We start from the raw sequence: 16024 nt of genomic DNA on the forward strand, positions 1-16024 counted from the left end.
GCCTGGTTTGATTCAGTAGATGTAGGCCATGATGATGTTGGAGCCTGGTTTGTTTCAGTAGAAGTAGGCCATGATGATGTTGCAGCCTGGTTTGTTTCAGTAGAAGTAGGCCATGATGATTTTGGAGTCTGGTTTGTTTCAGTAGAAGTAGGCCATGGAGTTCTTGGTGCCTGGTTTGTTTCAGTAGAAGTACGCAATGGAGTTGTTGGGGCCTGGTCCCCTCCTGCTCTTCCACGAGGTTTCCGGAAATGCTTGTCATTGAACGATTCGGCAACGTCTGGATACTTCTTCCGTACTAGGTTTTCCAGGCACTTCCTGTAGGAAAAGTCCTCCTTTTTACCATTCTTTAAAACCACATACATGCATCTACTTTCCTGAAAATTGCTGTGTCTGCTAACCTGTAAAAACAAGCGCTCCAAGAAGGCTGTGTTTGGAACCCTAATTTTTAAAGGGGAAAAGTAATTTTGCCCTTATTTTTTAATACATGGCAACAAGGTTGTGCGTGGAACCCTAGTTTTAAGGAAAAGCTCTTTTTGCCCTTATTCTTTAATGCATGGCATGTTTTTTTAGGGTTTTGGGTAATTTACCACTCCATTTTCTCTCTTCTATAAACACGTGAGCAACAACTATGAAGTAGGAACCTTTTGAAACCATCCGCTTCCCCTTTTTCCCCTCTTTCTGCAGCAGTGAATAAACTCTGCAAATTTTGGCCACTCACTCACATCTCAACCTCCCACATACACATTTCTAGGGAAAAGCTTCTTCCCCTCACTTCCCTTGTCACATAGCCACTTCTTTCACAACTATAACCTCATCTCAACTACTAAGTTTTAAATTTTTTAATTATTCCACTTCGTTCTCCCAGTTACAAAACTTAAAAGAGTATAAATTACTTAATTTTTTAGTATTTAATGTATTTTTTCCCTTAGCAATAGCGGTCATTCCACTATAATGTTTTTTGGGTTACCGCTATGCCCCGCTATCCGCAATTGACTACCTAGTCATGGATAGTGTTGAACTATTTACAGAAATATACAGTGACAGATTCAAGGAAAATTAGTTAAGAGCACAAAACAATTCAGCAGAGTCCCTCCAAATTTCATGCTATTAGCATATACTCAGCAACATCAACAGCTTTCAAATACATTAAAATTGTTGAGTTCTCTCTGTTTTTAAAATTGTTGGGTCCACACATAAAGTTCCAGAGTGAACCTTCATATTTTTAAAATTGCTGGACTCTCTATTCTGTTCACATAAATGGTCTATGCTGACTTCTATCTAGGTATATGAGTTCCTGACATCCTTTTATTAATAGCTAGGAGGTTATGAAATCATAAAAATTCATCTTGAAGAAACTATAATTTTCTATGAGAAAAATAGAAATGACAAAAATCAATTTTCATGTGATACTGACATTTCATCAATTTGTTATAGTATTCAAGGACCACTCACCTGATCAACCCAATCCCAAATAAACCCTCCTTGGAGACCAAATGTGTTGTCAATTGCCTCCCAATATGTATGTAGATTCCCGTTGCTGTTGCCCATTGCATGTGAATACCTACCATTTCGGCATCATAAACAAAAAAGGAATAATTATCACTGAAAATAATGAGGAACAGTTGAAGGCACCATATGTTACTGATGATAAATTCAAATACAGCAAGTAATGTCTCAAAAACAAAGAAAGCTTACTCGCAAAGTATTAGAGGACGTGTTTCTGCAGGATCATTTGCAATTTTCAACATGTCCCAAACACGCATATACATAGGGCACACAATATCTGTGCATGGAGTTCTCGATCCACCTCCTTCATAATGTAATACCCGTGATGAATCTCTTCCTCGAATCCAACCTGATGAATGTCTTCACATTAACAAGATGAAGGGTGAAACAAATAAAGAGTAAAAAAATGGCAGCACAATATACGAGGCTCCCACCTAGTGGGATATGGTGATGGTAGATATATGCATTCTTACCTTCGCAAGCAAACAGTCTGTTCACAAGTGATAGACGGGACCAAATGAAGATGACAATAGCATTAGTTAACCCCCATATGAAGATTCTCAGACAGTACCAAAGCCTAATAAGATGCATCGTATTGCTATCCTATTCTCACTTTTCTGAAATTTTATTGTAACAAATCATCGATTGTTTTTCTCCTACCTTCTGTGAATAATTTGAATGCAAAGCCCATAATTTTGGAATTCTTTAATAAGAGTTCACACGATGGTATTTTCTGAAAAGAACTCTTTATCTTTTAGCACATAGAGACATACTGACCACTAACAAATTGATCTGTCTTTTGAAATTATAGTGCTTAAAAATGGTTATTTATTTTCTTAAGTAAATGAAATGACATTGGATGCAATTCTTTGGAAGGTACACCTCCACTAGATTCATAAGAATTTTTTCAAATGAACAAAAATGGTAGTTCTAGAGTGAACACTTAAATCCATCCTTCGTAGTTTTAGAGTGAACACCTATATCCTCCCTTGTGAAATTTAAAGACAGACACATTAGTCTCGATAAATGAAAACCCTGTGGTACCTAAGAATCTCAAATTTTGGCCAGATCAGTCCCTAATAAGAACTAATTTGATCGACGTTTGAGTTTCATGGAAATCATGTCGAGAAATTTATTTCTCGGGGGAAAATATTTCTGCTTCTAAATTTCTAAGGGACAAATACGGGGGTTCACTCACAGGTTAAAAAATAAAATGCTTCTATTATGTCAAAAATCAGGGTAAGTGTAGTGAGTGCACTACCAGCTAAAGCATAATGATTATGTCCAAATCCAGATTCATTCCCTAAAGACCAAGAGATGATGCATGTGTGATTTTTATCTCTCTCAACCATGCCAATCACACGATCCAACATTGAAGTTGCCCAAATTGGTTCCAGAGTTGGATGCTTGAGATGTTTAGAGTAATCAAAACCATGTGTCTCAATGTTGGCTTCATCTATCATGTACATGCCAAACAGATCACACAGCTCATACCAACGTGGATGTTGGGGATAATGACTGTTCCTTACAGCATTAATATTGTTTTGCTTCATTAAAACCAAATCCTGTAGGCACAATAGTCAGTCAATAGTGTCTGGAAAATGAAAATGTCTAGCATTTAGCCATCATAAAGATATGAACTGACAATCTTATTGAAGAAACTAAAAGGAGAAAAACAGATTACCCATACCTTTATCATACAGGACTCTATATTTGCCTTACCAACTCGTGGATGATGTTCATGCCTGTTCACACCACGTATTACGACAGCTTGTCCATTAACCAGCAGCTGTTTGTGGGCTTTAGTTACATTTCTAAAGCCTACTGAACATGACTCACAGTCAATAATGTGGCCAGATTGATCTTTGAGGACGACAACTAGGGTGTAGAGGAATGGCTGTGAGAAATTTAAAGAAAACAAAATGCCAAATGAGAATTAAATGGGTACAGTTGAAATCTGACGCAAAGAATGCTAAGAAAAAGGGTGGTAGAAGCTTTAAGAAAATTCTTCCATAACAATAAACTTCTAGTTGTATAAATAAATTGATAAATTCCACCAAAACACAAGACTTCATCAATTTTTCAAAAAGAAAAAAAGATCGCACAAAGTTAAGAAAATTCTAACATCAATAAAATTCTAAATTCTAATTGCATAGAATAATTGATGAATCATTGAAGCACAATTTCTTTCAACCTTTAGAAAAGAGGGTAAGGAACTACGTCCAAAATCAGTATCTGCCATATTCATCACTGGCTATGAAAATTAAAATGTCCTAGGCAAGAAAAAATGAATAAGCAATAGGTGATGTAGCAAGAAACTTAGAACACGTGCAGAATTACAGCCATAGTGTAAGGATGGAACTAAAAATCTTGATAACCATGTAATTATTTCTCAACAGTAATTTGATCAATGAGGAGATATTAATGGAATTGACAGGATTTTTTAAGACAGTAATGTTGAGAGAATCAAATCATTGGTTCCTTACTCAATGAACAAACATCACCCAAGCAAATAGGAAAGTGATTAAAATTTCTCACTTGCTCAGCAGACCAAAGCTTTGGTGACTGCAGTTTTCCAACAAGCGTATAACCATGAAATCCTAGTGGTGTTGTTGCAGTGGATGGTTGGAACTTTATGTCAGCTACATTAGATGAAAGGAGATCAGTATTTCCATCACAAGTATACCAGCTCCCAGAATCATATAGTGCAGCTTCTACGGTATAGTTTGTAAGAATATTATCCTTGGATGTCTCTTGCGAATTATCTATTTTCACTTCAACCTGGACCAAGTTTATGAGATTGATAATATAACATAACCCAAATAACAAAATAAAACCATAACTAACATCCATTTTGAGAAAAATATTGATAACTAAATTCAACTTTATAAAATCAGAAAAAAAGTGATAATGAGTTAAAAATAATTGGACTTAGAAGGGGGGAATCCACAAACAAGGATAGTTACATATTATATAAATAACATGAAAAATGAAGCAAGTAATTTCACAAATATTTATGCTTACCAGTATCTCCGCGGAAGAAAAATCTTCGGCAAGGATTGATTTGAAAAAATAGTCAGTGATAAATACCTACACACCACATATTTTATAAGACATTAACATCAAGCAGGAAAGAAAATAGGAAATAGTCAGACAACTAAACAAATTGGACTTTCTATATTCAGAACAAAATTAAATAGAACAACACATAAAATATTCTCAAACTTGGATTTCCAAAAGTTTCAAATCATAAACGAGGCACATTCATGATCTGAGCTAACTCTTAGCTTAATTTATTCTGTAAGAGACATTATAACACAATGTTGAAGACAAATATCATATGTCAGCATCTCAGATAGATGTCATATGTAATGTAAACAGTATAACCTTCTTTTTTCATCCTTTTAGAAAATGCATTAATAGAGCTATAATAAGACTGCAGCATGTAAATGGGACTAAGCAGAAGTGAGGAAAATTTCAGAGAAGAAACCTTCGGCTTTGCAAGAAGAATCACATCACGGTGGATGCCAGATAATCGCCATTGGTCCTGATCTTCAAGGTAAGAGCCATCACTCCATCTAAACACTTGAACAGCCAGAACATTCTTAAGGTCTGAACCACATGGGTGACAAAAATCAGTGATTTCAAACTCTGCAGGTAGCCTGCTGTCTTGGCTGTCATTGCAAAATAATAAAACATCTGTTAATAAAACATGAGGTGATTAATGTCAAAGCTTTATTCTCATTATCTTTGTATTTTATGGGTATTACGTAATAAGACAATGACATCAACACCAACGAACAAACAAAAGCCCTTTTGTTTTAGCTTGAGTTGACCAAGGGCTATAGTTATCAATTTAAAGTTTACTTTACGATATGCCTTCTTGTCATCATGCATCACGGTTAACCAATTTCTGATTATTTTCTTTCAGTCATCATATTTAACTGTGTTGAGTATACTGACGAAGCATATCCTCTACCAAATATGTCAAGGTTATTATGATTTGTAAATTGTGTGTGGTGCACCACACATGATATTTATAATATAGGAAGGGGTACAAGAATAGTATATAATAATTACAATGATTGCAAATCAAATGAGAAATTAATGCATATCAATTTCTGATATGCACTTCTGTTAAATGTGTTATTTCTAACACTACCCCCTCAAGCTAAAAGCTTACCAAGCTTTAAGGTTGTTAAACAAAAATTATAGAAATTCTTCTTAGCACCAAAAACCTATGAAATTGATAACGTAGGCATCTACTTCTGGGATAGAGATGAGCCAGTACATCTTGGACAAAAATGAGAGCCAGAGCATTAGGACAAAGGTGGAGTTATTGTGACTTGCGAGTCATTACCAATATAAGTCATAATCGGAATGATTGTCGACGGGAATAGAATTCATTACAAATATGATTCACAAGTAGAATAGGAGGCACCATCACAATCATTGATGGAAGAAAAACTGCCACTGATACGATTCTCCATTGGGTAGGCACCACCGAAATGTTCATTGGTGGAAATAGCCACTGGTATAATCCATTAGTGGATAGGAAGCACCACTGAAATGAACATCAATGGGAAGAAAAACCACAAATATCTGAGTGGATGACATGGACGAGAGAAATGAATATCGAAGTTCTGAATTTATATTGATAGCACACAAGTCCTTGATGGTACTGCTCTGATTTCATATTATAATTTGGAAATTGTGTGAATTGCAAACCACACATAATATTTGTAATATAGGAAGGGGTTTCAAGAATAGAATATAATAATTACAATGATTGCAAATCAAATCAAATCAGAAACTAATGTGTATCGATTTCTGATTTGCGCATGTGTTAAATGTGCTACTTCTAACAGTTGTAACAGCCAGTACCAGCATGCACAAGAGATAGAGAGAGATACCTATATCCTATTGGATGCCCATTTATCCATGCACAAAAGGCAGAATCAACAGCTTCAAAATGTAACAAAATTCTTCTACCTAACAAAAACCAATCCATTGTTCAAAAGAAGTATTCCATATTAAAGTAAAGTCTATAGTTGATAAAAAGGAAAGAATAGATGGTGACTTTAAAGCAACATAAATAAAACAAATTGACATCATTTTTCCTATACAAGATACAGAAAAAAGATTGAACATATAATTCTTACAAGACTTGCATTATCAAGATCTATAAGCACTCATTAAAACCTATGTTTTCTCTCTATAAATGATCAATAAAACTAACTACAATAATAAAAATATATTTACGTCTAATTCATTGTCTAATAAAGAATAATTACATCTAAAGTACAGCACACCATAGTTACATAACTAAAGAATGGAATTGGAACATGGAAAGAATGACAATACCAAATTTCTCCCATTTTTTAAAAGATAAAAGACTAAATATTGCTAAAAATGAGTAAGTCATACCCTCCCATTCTTTAGGAATATGGAATTCTGTTCTATAGCAGCCCGTAGGATTTTCAATAGGAACCAAAGGAGGATCTACTGGAAATGGATACACAACATTTGTATATATAGGGACATCATATCCATGCATCTGCCAATTTGAAGGAACTGTACAAGTTTGGGGAAAGTAATTAGACGTGGATGAAATACTAGTGATCATAAAAATGACATCGTTCAATTCACAGGCAAGGATTAAAAAAGTATACGGATGATAATACGAACAAATAAAACAAGCAATAAGAGAACAAAATCTCCTATAAGATGAATTCATTAACCAAGCCCAAATGATCCATAAAAACCACACGTGTAACTAGGAAAATGCTGTGGCCTGTTACGTGTAGCTATCCCATCTTTCTGAATATTAGTGACAAAAACACCTGAAAAAACCCAGGGCAAGAATCCAAAGGGAAGTCGGGTACTGCTTTATTCCTTCCCTTTCAAAGACAGACCTATAGTTCAATCCAAAACCCTTTGGTACACAATTATATATGAACATAATGATGAATTTGATAGAGCACATTTTTACAAGAAAAATCAAATTATAGAGCACTTTCTAACAAAACAAAAGCAAATAGTACAGTTGGAATATCTGTTACTGGCCTATGACACTGCAACAGAGTTATACACACTGCATGTAAATTAATGGTTATAAAATATATGAGCATAAATATACACTTACCAGGCAAAAATTTCCACTCCAAATCCTGGAAATCACTTTCAAAAAATTTATCGGGGACAGTGTTTGGACTGTCAGCAAGGAAAAATTTCCAATGTCCAGACAAGGACTTAACAAATGGTAAGTCTTTGACCCAAAATGCACAACAATCAAGAGCTTCATCAACAGCATCATCATTCCAAACAGCAGATTTTGAAACCAAATGATCCACCTGGTTGCGTTTATACCAATATTTAAGAGATCCTACACATGACAAGATTCCAATTTATCCAAAAGAAAAGGAAACAAAGATATCAGAAACATAAAACACTGATGATTTTGATGTAATTTAAATCCATAAATTGCTTAATTCATAGAGTAAATTTACAAACTTTACTCACTAATTATCAGTTTCAAAAACTACGATCATAGATTATTAAAGCATCACCCTGAAAATCAACTAAACCCATCTTCTGTTTCTAAAGACAAATAAACTCTACACAGCATTGAAATGAATTTATTCAAACTCACTATTCAAATATCTAAAATAAATGAAGATTTTTTTAATGATAAAGAGATCATTTAAAAAAACATGAATTCAGAATGCAAATATTGTATATCCTATTATAGACAAACCCAACCCCATGTAAATGAATTCCACTTTATCAAACTGATATAGAATCATAAACCAAAATCAACACAAAAAAATGACAATAACCACTAAAAGTTTGAACAACAAAAAAATACAAAAACCTAAAATAGTGAATTGAAAAATGGACCTTCAACAGAGTCACGGCAATGCAGGGTAACATGTGATTCTCTTTTTCTCCATTTGATGAAAGAAGGATCCTCCCAAACTCTGTAACCAGAATCTGTAGAAAGAACAAGTGGTCCCACCAAAGAACTCATCACAAAATAAACCTATGAATCAGTGTTTTTTGGGTATAAGAGAGAAGAAGAAGAAGAAATAACTGTTTTATCAAAAAACAAAGCCAATGGAAATATCACATTTGTTGCCTATTTATGCCTTCCAGCGGAGGAATCTAAACCCATCCCTCTTATTTTTATAATAACACGTTTTTAATTAACTTCAGTCATTATCACTTTTCTTAATTTTTAAAACTTATTATGAAATTTTAATATGACTCTTTAATCAATAGTTTTATTGTAAACAACAAAAACAGACATAAAATATCTTATAAAAAAATATGATTTTAGATTGTAGTCTTAAGGATAAGAGTGGATATTATTTATGAGAGTGAGGTCACTTATGTCATGGAAAGTGAGTTTGACCTTAAATTAGACAAATAGCTGAAGACCAATTTCTTCTTAGATTTCTGTTAACTATTCAAGTTATTCATGTGAGTAATAAATGTTACACTTTGGAATTTGTCTTTAATGCTAACATCGTTTTCCCCTTTTAGTCATCAAAAGTCCATCTTGAATTAAGCCAGTACTGAACAAGATAATTGAACCTAATAATGTTATGTTAAATTTTAATTAGATTTAAGGATGATAAGCTTTAAAGCAAAAATGACTAAAAAGCTAATGAAATCTAGGGAGAGTAAATATACATAACTTTACTCAAACAAGCGAATAGACTATTTCTAAATTTTTATCGGCCGAAGGTATGTAGTTTATTTTTTATTTTTTGAATGGAAAGGATAGATAAAATAAAATGAATTTAAAGTAATCTTCATGTTCTAAATCCTAGAATAGATGCTAAGAAACCTTGGTAATAGGAATAAACCAAATGATATTGAGGGTTATCCAAAATAAATTTCAGGGTAGAGTTTTGACAGGCACATGTGCCATCATCATTCAAACATTGTGCACAAATGTGCCATCATCATTCACATGCTAAAAAAATGAACACCTAATCATCAAAACAGTCAACCAAAAGAGAAAGAAACTGTTTCCTATATAGGAATACTTAAGCTGTTGTGGTAACTTATTCATAGGCCTCAACTAATGCATTTTGCTGTACAACAATATGAACTCAGCTCTAGTTTTTTTACTCATTTGCTTCACTAGAAGTTGGCCATGTTGCTGTTGGGGCCTGGTTTGTTTCGGTAGAAGTAGGCCATGATGATGTTGGAGCCTGGTTTGATTCAGTAGATGTAGGCCATGATGATGTTGGAGCCTGGTTTGATTCAGTAGATGTAGGCCATGATGATGTTGGAGCCTGGTTTGTTTCAGTAGAAGTAGGCCATGGAGTTCTTGGTGCCTGGTTTGTTTCAGTAGAAGCACGCAATGGAGCTGTTGGGGCCTGGTCCCCTCCTGCTCTTCCACGAGGTTTCCGGAAATGCTTGTCGTTGAACGATTCAGCAACGTCTGGATACTTCTTCCGTACTAGGTTTTCCAGGCACTTCCTGTAGGAAAAGTCCTCCTTTTTACCATTCTTTAAAACCACATACATGCATCTACTTTCCTGAAAATTGCTGTGTCTGCTAACCTGTAAAAACAAGTCCCAACATTAACAAAGACAGACACATTAATATTCTCAATATGCATAGACACAAAGCATAAGCTGAAAAATTTCCCAAACATGTAGATGAAAGGGAAAAAGGTCAACAATATAATCACAAGGTTCAAATCCTGAAATTTAGGTAGGAAGACATTTTTATCTTAGGGTAACCATGACGAGATCAGTTATAATTGCAACTAAAAGCTAAAAGGAGAACAAAAGAGAAGTGAAGGATACCATGACATAATCAATTCCATCACCCATTTTGGTTTCCTTATCTGGATGGTGTTCGAAGACATTCTCAAGCACAAATGCTTGATCCTCTGAAGCCAGCGGATCCCCATCATTGTACCTTCACAGACGAATACATTATTACTTTATTAGAAATTAAGATGAAATGCCCTATGATACAAATTTCATATATGTGGGGAAGGAAAAAATGAAAGTACAGAAAGAAGGGGCAACTATAGAAATTAACAAATAAAGCTTATATAAGGGCAGAAAATCAAAGCTATAACAGCTATCATAGCAGCTGGTAGCTTGTTCACACCAAAAAAATAACTCCTAACATAATTACTGAGGCAGGAAGCAAAAATGTATAGCACAGAGGAGAATGTTCCTATTATGACACCTCGTGCAGTTTCAGACAATGCAGCTTGCAATTAATGTAGCTAAAATGTGAGACAACAAAAAGGCTGGGTGTAAACTGACCATAGGGTTAAGATCTCAAACATTCTCTTGCAAATTCATTTTAGACTTACCCTTCTTGTTGCATGATACGTCTGATTGACTGCACAATAGAATCAATATCCTTACGAACTTCTTGTTCCTCAGGTGTGTACATTGGAGGTGGTGGTCTGGGCGGGCGAGTCATATTTCTCCAGTCACCTGCATTTGAACCCCGTCCTTGCGAACTTTCAAAGCGTTTTTTCTTGAATGATTCTCTGCCCTGCTTTCCCCATTGAAAGCTTTTGTCGCTGTCAGAATTAGCTGAAGCGACTTGTGAGTCCCATCCTTGAGAACTTGCAGCCTGATTTGACTTATTTTTGGAATCCCATGATTGGCTTTCTGAGGATTTGGGTTTTCCCCATTGAAAGTTTTTGTCAGGGCCAGAATTTGCAGAAGCGATTTGTGAGTCCCATCCTTGGGAACTTGCAGCTTGATTTGACTCATTTTGGGAACCCCATGCTGGGTTTTCTGAGGATTTGTTGAAATTACTTTCCCAAGCATTAGACCTAGATTCAGCATTCCATTTCCAGGAGCTCCCAGAATCCTCTTGGGATCTATCAAACCCACCACCTTGCACTTCAGATTTCTTTCCTCCCCACCCTGACCATTCATTTGATGTTGTTTTTGCTTGGTTGGCTTTTGCATCCCAAGCACCAGGCTTAGAAGAGTCATCTTGGATAACACTAGCTTTCCTCTGACCAGAGTTCCAAGAATCCTCTTGGACTCTTCCGGACCCACCATCTTGTATTTCAGATTTCTTTCCTCCCCAGTCCAACGAATCATTCGACTTTGTTTTGGCTTGGTTGGTGTTAGCATCCCATGCACCAGGCTTAGAAGAATCTTCTTGGGCAACATTAGCTTTCCTCTGACCAGAGCTCCAAGAATCCTCTTCTGCTCTTTTAAACCCGACATCTTGTATTTCAGATTTGTTACCTCCCCAGGCCAACCAATCATTAGACTTTGTCTCTGTTTTCTTTGTATTGGCATCCCAAGCATTGGACCTAGAAGAGTCTTCTTTGACAACATCAGTTTTCTGCTTTCCGGAACTCCAAGAATCCTCCTTGGCATTTTCAGATACACCTTCAGCTTTATTTGATCCCCAACCAGACCAATCATTGGATTTTGTTTCATTCTTATTTGCATTTATGTCCCAACCATTGGAAGTTGAACTATTCGGTACTTCACAGTTCTCTTCAAAGACTGCATCATCAAAACCAGACGTATGCTGGGGAGACATGCCCCAATCCATATTCTCATCTTCTAGCAAATCATCAATGTCTTCACCCAAACAAGCATTTTTTTCTTCTTCTCCACTGGTGAAGTCTTTCACCATGTAAAGAAAATTGTATACATCCATCCCTCTATTCTCGCTGGACTTTATCTGCAAAAGAAAAAATAAACATTAAAATAACATTCACAGAACTCCAACAAGTAATATCACCCATCAAGTCCAATATTAAATTTGAATATAATCAAGTACCTCTTTCGCATTCCATACGACATCAAATTTTGAACCTGTACCCACAGCCACATGTTTGCCCCATGAACAGGAGGCAACTACACTTGATAAAGAATCTGTATGGAACTTTTCAGCAGCTCGCTCGAAACATTTTCGAGGTGTCTGCATAATCACATTAGAATCTATGACAAAAACACAATGATACAACTCATGATTAAGGAATTGGCAACCAAGGCAAGTCACTTACAAATAGTGTCGCATCAGTAAATGGTACTTGGATGTTTAGTTGTCGTGCCAGTGCTTTATATCCTCCCTTGTTAAAGCCCACCAAATTCCCACCGCAAGTCATGCTACTTGCTAAGAGAATGAGATGCTCCCGAAGGAGACCTTTGGCTACCATTTTTACTGACGTGGCAAGACGCTGCAGGCAGCCACAAATGGTTAAAAGACGGGCAGAACCCTAATGAGGAGATACTATAAAGTATATGATTTTCAAACCACTTTCATCAAACAATACTCAATAAACGACGACATCACTCTCACAATATTAGTGCCACAAGAATGAACACTTTTTTCTATAGAAGAAATGGCATTGAACGGAAAAGAGAAGTATAACTTAGAAGAGGATAAGAAACACTCCAACGCAGATGAAAAATTAAACACAATAAAAAAGGGAAATAAATAAGTATGAAGCAAGTCTTCTCATTCCCTCTGCAAATAAGGGACAGCAACATGCTTGAAGCAGCCATGAGCATTAGAGATGTCTGAAATCGAACTAGGGGACAACAAGCATCCTTGAAAATATGAACTTAAGCTCCAACAGTCCAAATGAACACACATCAGAGGACAGCAAAAAGTGCAGAGTCAAAAATCACAGATTCCTATAGTAAAAATAGAGGGGGAAATTGACAGGGTATACTTTTGGATTCATCCTACAGGCAACCCCACTGAAGTAAAATATAAGCTTTATGCTATTTTTAGCAGTGAGTTTAGAAATAGGAAAGAATGTATTAAACTCAGCATTGGATATCAGTTCATGCACTGTCAAAAGTAATCCCAACAGTTTGACAGCTGAAGAAAGGAGTCGGAAGCATACAGTTTAGAATTTTAATTTAACTCAAATGCTTGGAACTTCAAATTGGAATTTAAGTGCAAATATGCTTCTAAACAGAGCATATAACTTCATAGAGTAACTTACCAGTTACCACTACATTTGGTCAAAATAGAGGCTACTATGTTCTTAATTTTTATTGCTACTAGGACTCTTACATAAGGAAACTATTAATTAAATAAATGAACTCCCCATTATAAAATTATATCCAGAACTCCTGTTAATAAATTTTTAAAAATATTAACAGCCATGGTCTTTTTTTAAGTTACAGTTAGATAGGTTACGTGAATTAAGGATAAAATAGATACCAGAACTATAAAAAATGAACTTCTATAAGATGAAAATACTTGGAGATGATACTATAAAGTATAAACAGGCAACTTTAAATCAACAAGGGCTATTGTTCAGATATAGTAAAGGAAAAACATATGCACTTTTGAAGATTAGTGACTGAGGAACTAAGAAGGTTAGATAATGAATAAAAAAGAGGAAACTATATCTAATTGATTTTGGATGCATTTTTAAAACAGGGTGCAAAAAAGGCTCTCAACCAGTTAAATGTGTGCTTTAAAGTGCATAGTCACGGAGAAGCGGAGCAGACATCAGACATGTTAATATTACATTAAATATATTATTCGAATATTTACCTGAATTGCTTGAGCAAATGTACATGAGATTCCAAGTAACTCTTGAATTTGCTTAATAGCATAAGGGATTGACCGTCTTGTATCAATCAAATGAAGGATGGGAAGGCATGAGTCATGGACAATCCTCCAAGCATCGCCACTTTGTTTCACAGCTGCCTTGTCGAGAATGACATCAAGAGCCAATTCACCCTTTGGAGATTTGGAGGGGTTTCGGACCCATGTGTTTGTATCTGGATTAACCCAGATTATATTTGCAGAGCTTATTCGTGGATCTCCTATTTTTATGAGAGAAAATCAGAAAGATTATTTCAGTATAAACGCAACATGTGACAGACAATCGGAAAAGGCTCCTCTAAAATCTAAATTGAGTTTGTCTCTAATGTAAGCTCATAAAAGGGGTATCTACCATTAGATCTACTCTTACAGCTTTTAGTGGATAAAGATGTTAATGTATTTTATCAAATCAACGATGGATACTCCTTTACTTGTTACTTGAGCCAAACTCATTTTAAAGGAACTTTACCCCAGACAATCAATATAAATTAATAACTAACAAATATGAACAAAAAACAGTAGGAAGCAAATTACATCCTAAAAAGATAAAAGAGTAAAAATTTCAGTACATAATTCTTTTATGATTTTGAGATATTATACATTCCACTGGTTGTAGCACAGATCCCTCAGTTCCTTTTTACAACAAGAGGATACATCAATAACATGTAGCCAACCCCACCCTATGGGAATAAGCCTCGGCTCGTGCTGCTGTTGTTATGGTTGTATGATACATCAATAGGCAAAAGTAGAGCATATAAATAATTGTGACCGGAAAAACAGAAATTGTATGAAGAGAAAGGTCAGAAGCTTCCATGAGCTATCTACCAAGGACACCATGAGAGTTTTGTAATGGAGGTCCAGCATTAATTTACTCAATATAGACTGAGTTGATTTAGGTTTTGGTATTTCATATTTTCTGCTTGTTGGTTTGCAACTCGTAACAAGCATAAGGATAATAAAACTTTGGCTTAAGAGGAATCATAGAGTATGAGTCTTATTGTATTAGAAGGATTTGGATTGCACAATTAACTCTACTACTTGAGCAGTTGATCTACTTAAGCATTAGGTTAGTGTATAGCATCAGTGAAAACCCACATTATTCGGAGCATCTTTTTTCTCTTTTCCAATATTCTTAGCCATAACCTATAATTTCACGAATACTCAGACTAAATGATAATTGAAATATGATATTTCGATTAAAATGAATTAAAAAGAAAGTACCTTTGACTACTGTCTCTAACAAAACCGGGCAGATTATGTCAGACATGATGTTTGCTGTTTTGTCCAAATCACTATGATCACCATCTGGCCAGAGGAACTTGACACATAGTGCAGAATGATGTGAACAATAGCAAGACTCGCTGCCAGGAAGGAAATATAGATCAAAAGCAAAAAAATTAACTGAAAATATTGCACTGTTACTGTCTCTAGTATCAAATGGAATATAGACTGACATTTAAGCTGGAACGGTCAGAAGATAAAGCATGTGATTACAATGCACAAAGAAAGGCAATGCACATTCAAAAGCTTTTATCTACCTATTTGTTTTTTCTTCTTCTTCTAAAAAAAAGAAATAAGAAATTCTCAAAGGAAATTCTATTTTCATTCACCTTCAAAATAGAAACAGTAGTTTTTCCAAGTATAATGCCACAAAGGCTTCAGAGAAAAATCAACCAGTTGAATCACAATAATATTGAATTGCCGTGCTCCACAAATATGATAGCTGAGTTTGTTAGATACATTATTATATAATCATGCATTGAATGAGAAGATAACTTCCAATCAAAAGAGGACACCAGAAATATCAGAACATTTTTTATTTAGATTTCCTTCTGTTTTGATTTTCAGATAAGCAAACTTCCTATCTTCCTTTAGTCAAACTCTCTTGCCTTTCTTTCTAAAAAGGCTTCTCTATAAAAAGGTAGAGAAC

General features: G+C 35.2%; 2 protein-coding genes across 5 annotated transcripts in view; both read right to left on the bottom strand.

Annotated features, from left to right (window-relative positions):
• Positions 1420–8560, bottom strand: LOC109325225 (beta-galactosidase-like). The gene is made up of 11 exons (XM_019557435.1): positions 8407–8560; positions 7652–7891; positions 6934–7080; positions 6420–6498; positions 4997–5180; positions 4531–4596; positions 4045–4287; positions 3197–3403; positions 2768–3071; positions 1696–1855; positions 1420–1561 (listed from the first exon to the last, which is right to left on the bottom strand). Exons 1-11 carry the CDS (start codon positions 8534–8536, stop codon positions 1438–1440), a joined length of 1884 nt encoding a protein of 627 aa, XP_019412980.1. The 5' UTR covers positions 8537–8560; the 3' UTR covers positions 1420–1437.
• LOC109325224 (DNA-directed RNA polymerase V subunit 1-like) overlaps positions 9373–16024 on the bottom strand; it is a 44151-nt gene continuing 37499 nt past the window's right edge. For all 4 annotated transcript variants that reach the window (XM_019557434.1, XM_019557431.1, XM_019557432.1 and 1 more), the window contains exons 13-19: positions 15316–15455; positions 14041–14315; positions 12530–12703; positions 12304–12444; positions 10856–12204; positions 10332–10446; positions 9373–10082 (exon numbers count right to left, since the gene is read on the bottom strand). In XM_019557434.1, coding sequence (XP_019412979.1) covers positions 9642–10082; positions 10332–10446; positions 10856–12204; positions 12304–12444; positions 12530–12703; positions 14041–14315; positions 15316–15455 — 2635 coding nt within the window. In that variant the 3' untranslated portion in view covers positions 9373–9641. The remainder of the gene's footprint in view (positions 10083–10331; positions 10447–10855; positions 12205–12303; positions 12445–12529; positions 12704–14040; positions 14316–15315; positions 15456–16024) is intronic.

The sequence above is a fragment of the Lupinus angustifolius genome, chromosome LG13 (assembly GCF_001865875.1).
Source record: "Lupinus angustifolius cultivar Tanjil chromosome LG13, LupAngTanjil_v1.0, whole genome shotgun sequence".
Taxonomy (NCBI): domain Eukaryota; kingdom Viridiplantae; phylum Streptophyta; class Magnoliopsida; order Fabales; family Fabaceae; genus Lupinus; species Lupinus angustifolius.

Bases quoted from the DNA above. Each gene is read 5' to 3' on its own strand.
- LOC109325225 (XM_019557435.1), bottom strand. From the start codon at position 8,536: ATGAGTTCTTTGGTGGGACCACTTGTTCTTTCTACAGATTCTGGTTAC. The intron at 3,072-3,196 runs GTATGGGTAATC...TTGTGCCTACAG, and splicing joins TAGAGTCCTGTATGATAAAG to GATTTGGTTTTAATGAAGCA. The intron at 1,562-1,695 runs GTAAGCTTTCTT...CCGAAATGGTAG, and splicing joins CGTCCTCTAATACTTTGCGA to GTATTCACATGCAATGGGCA.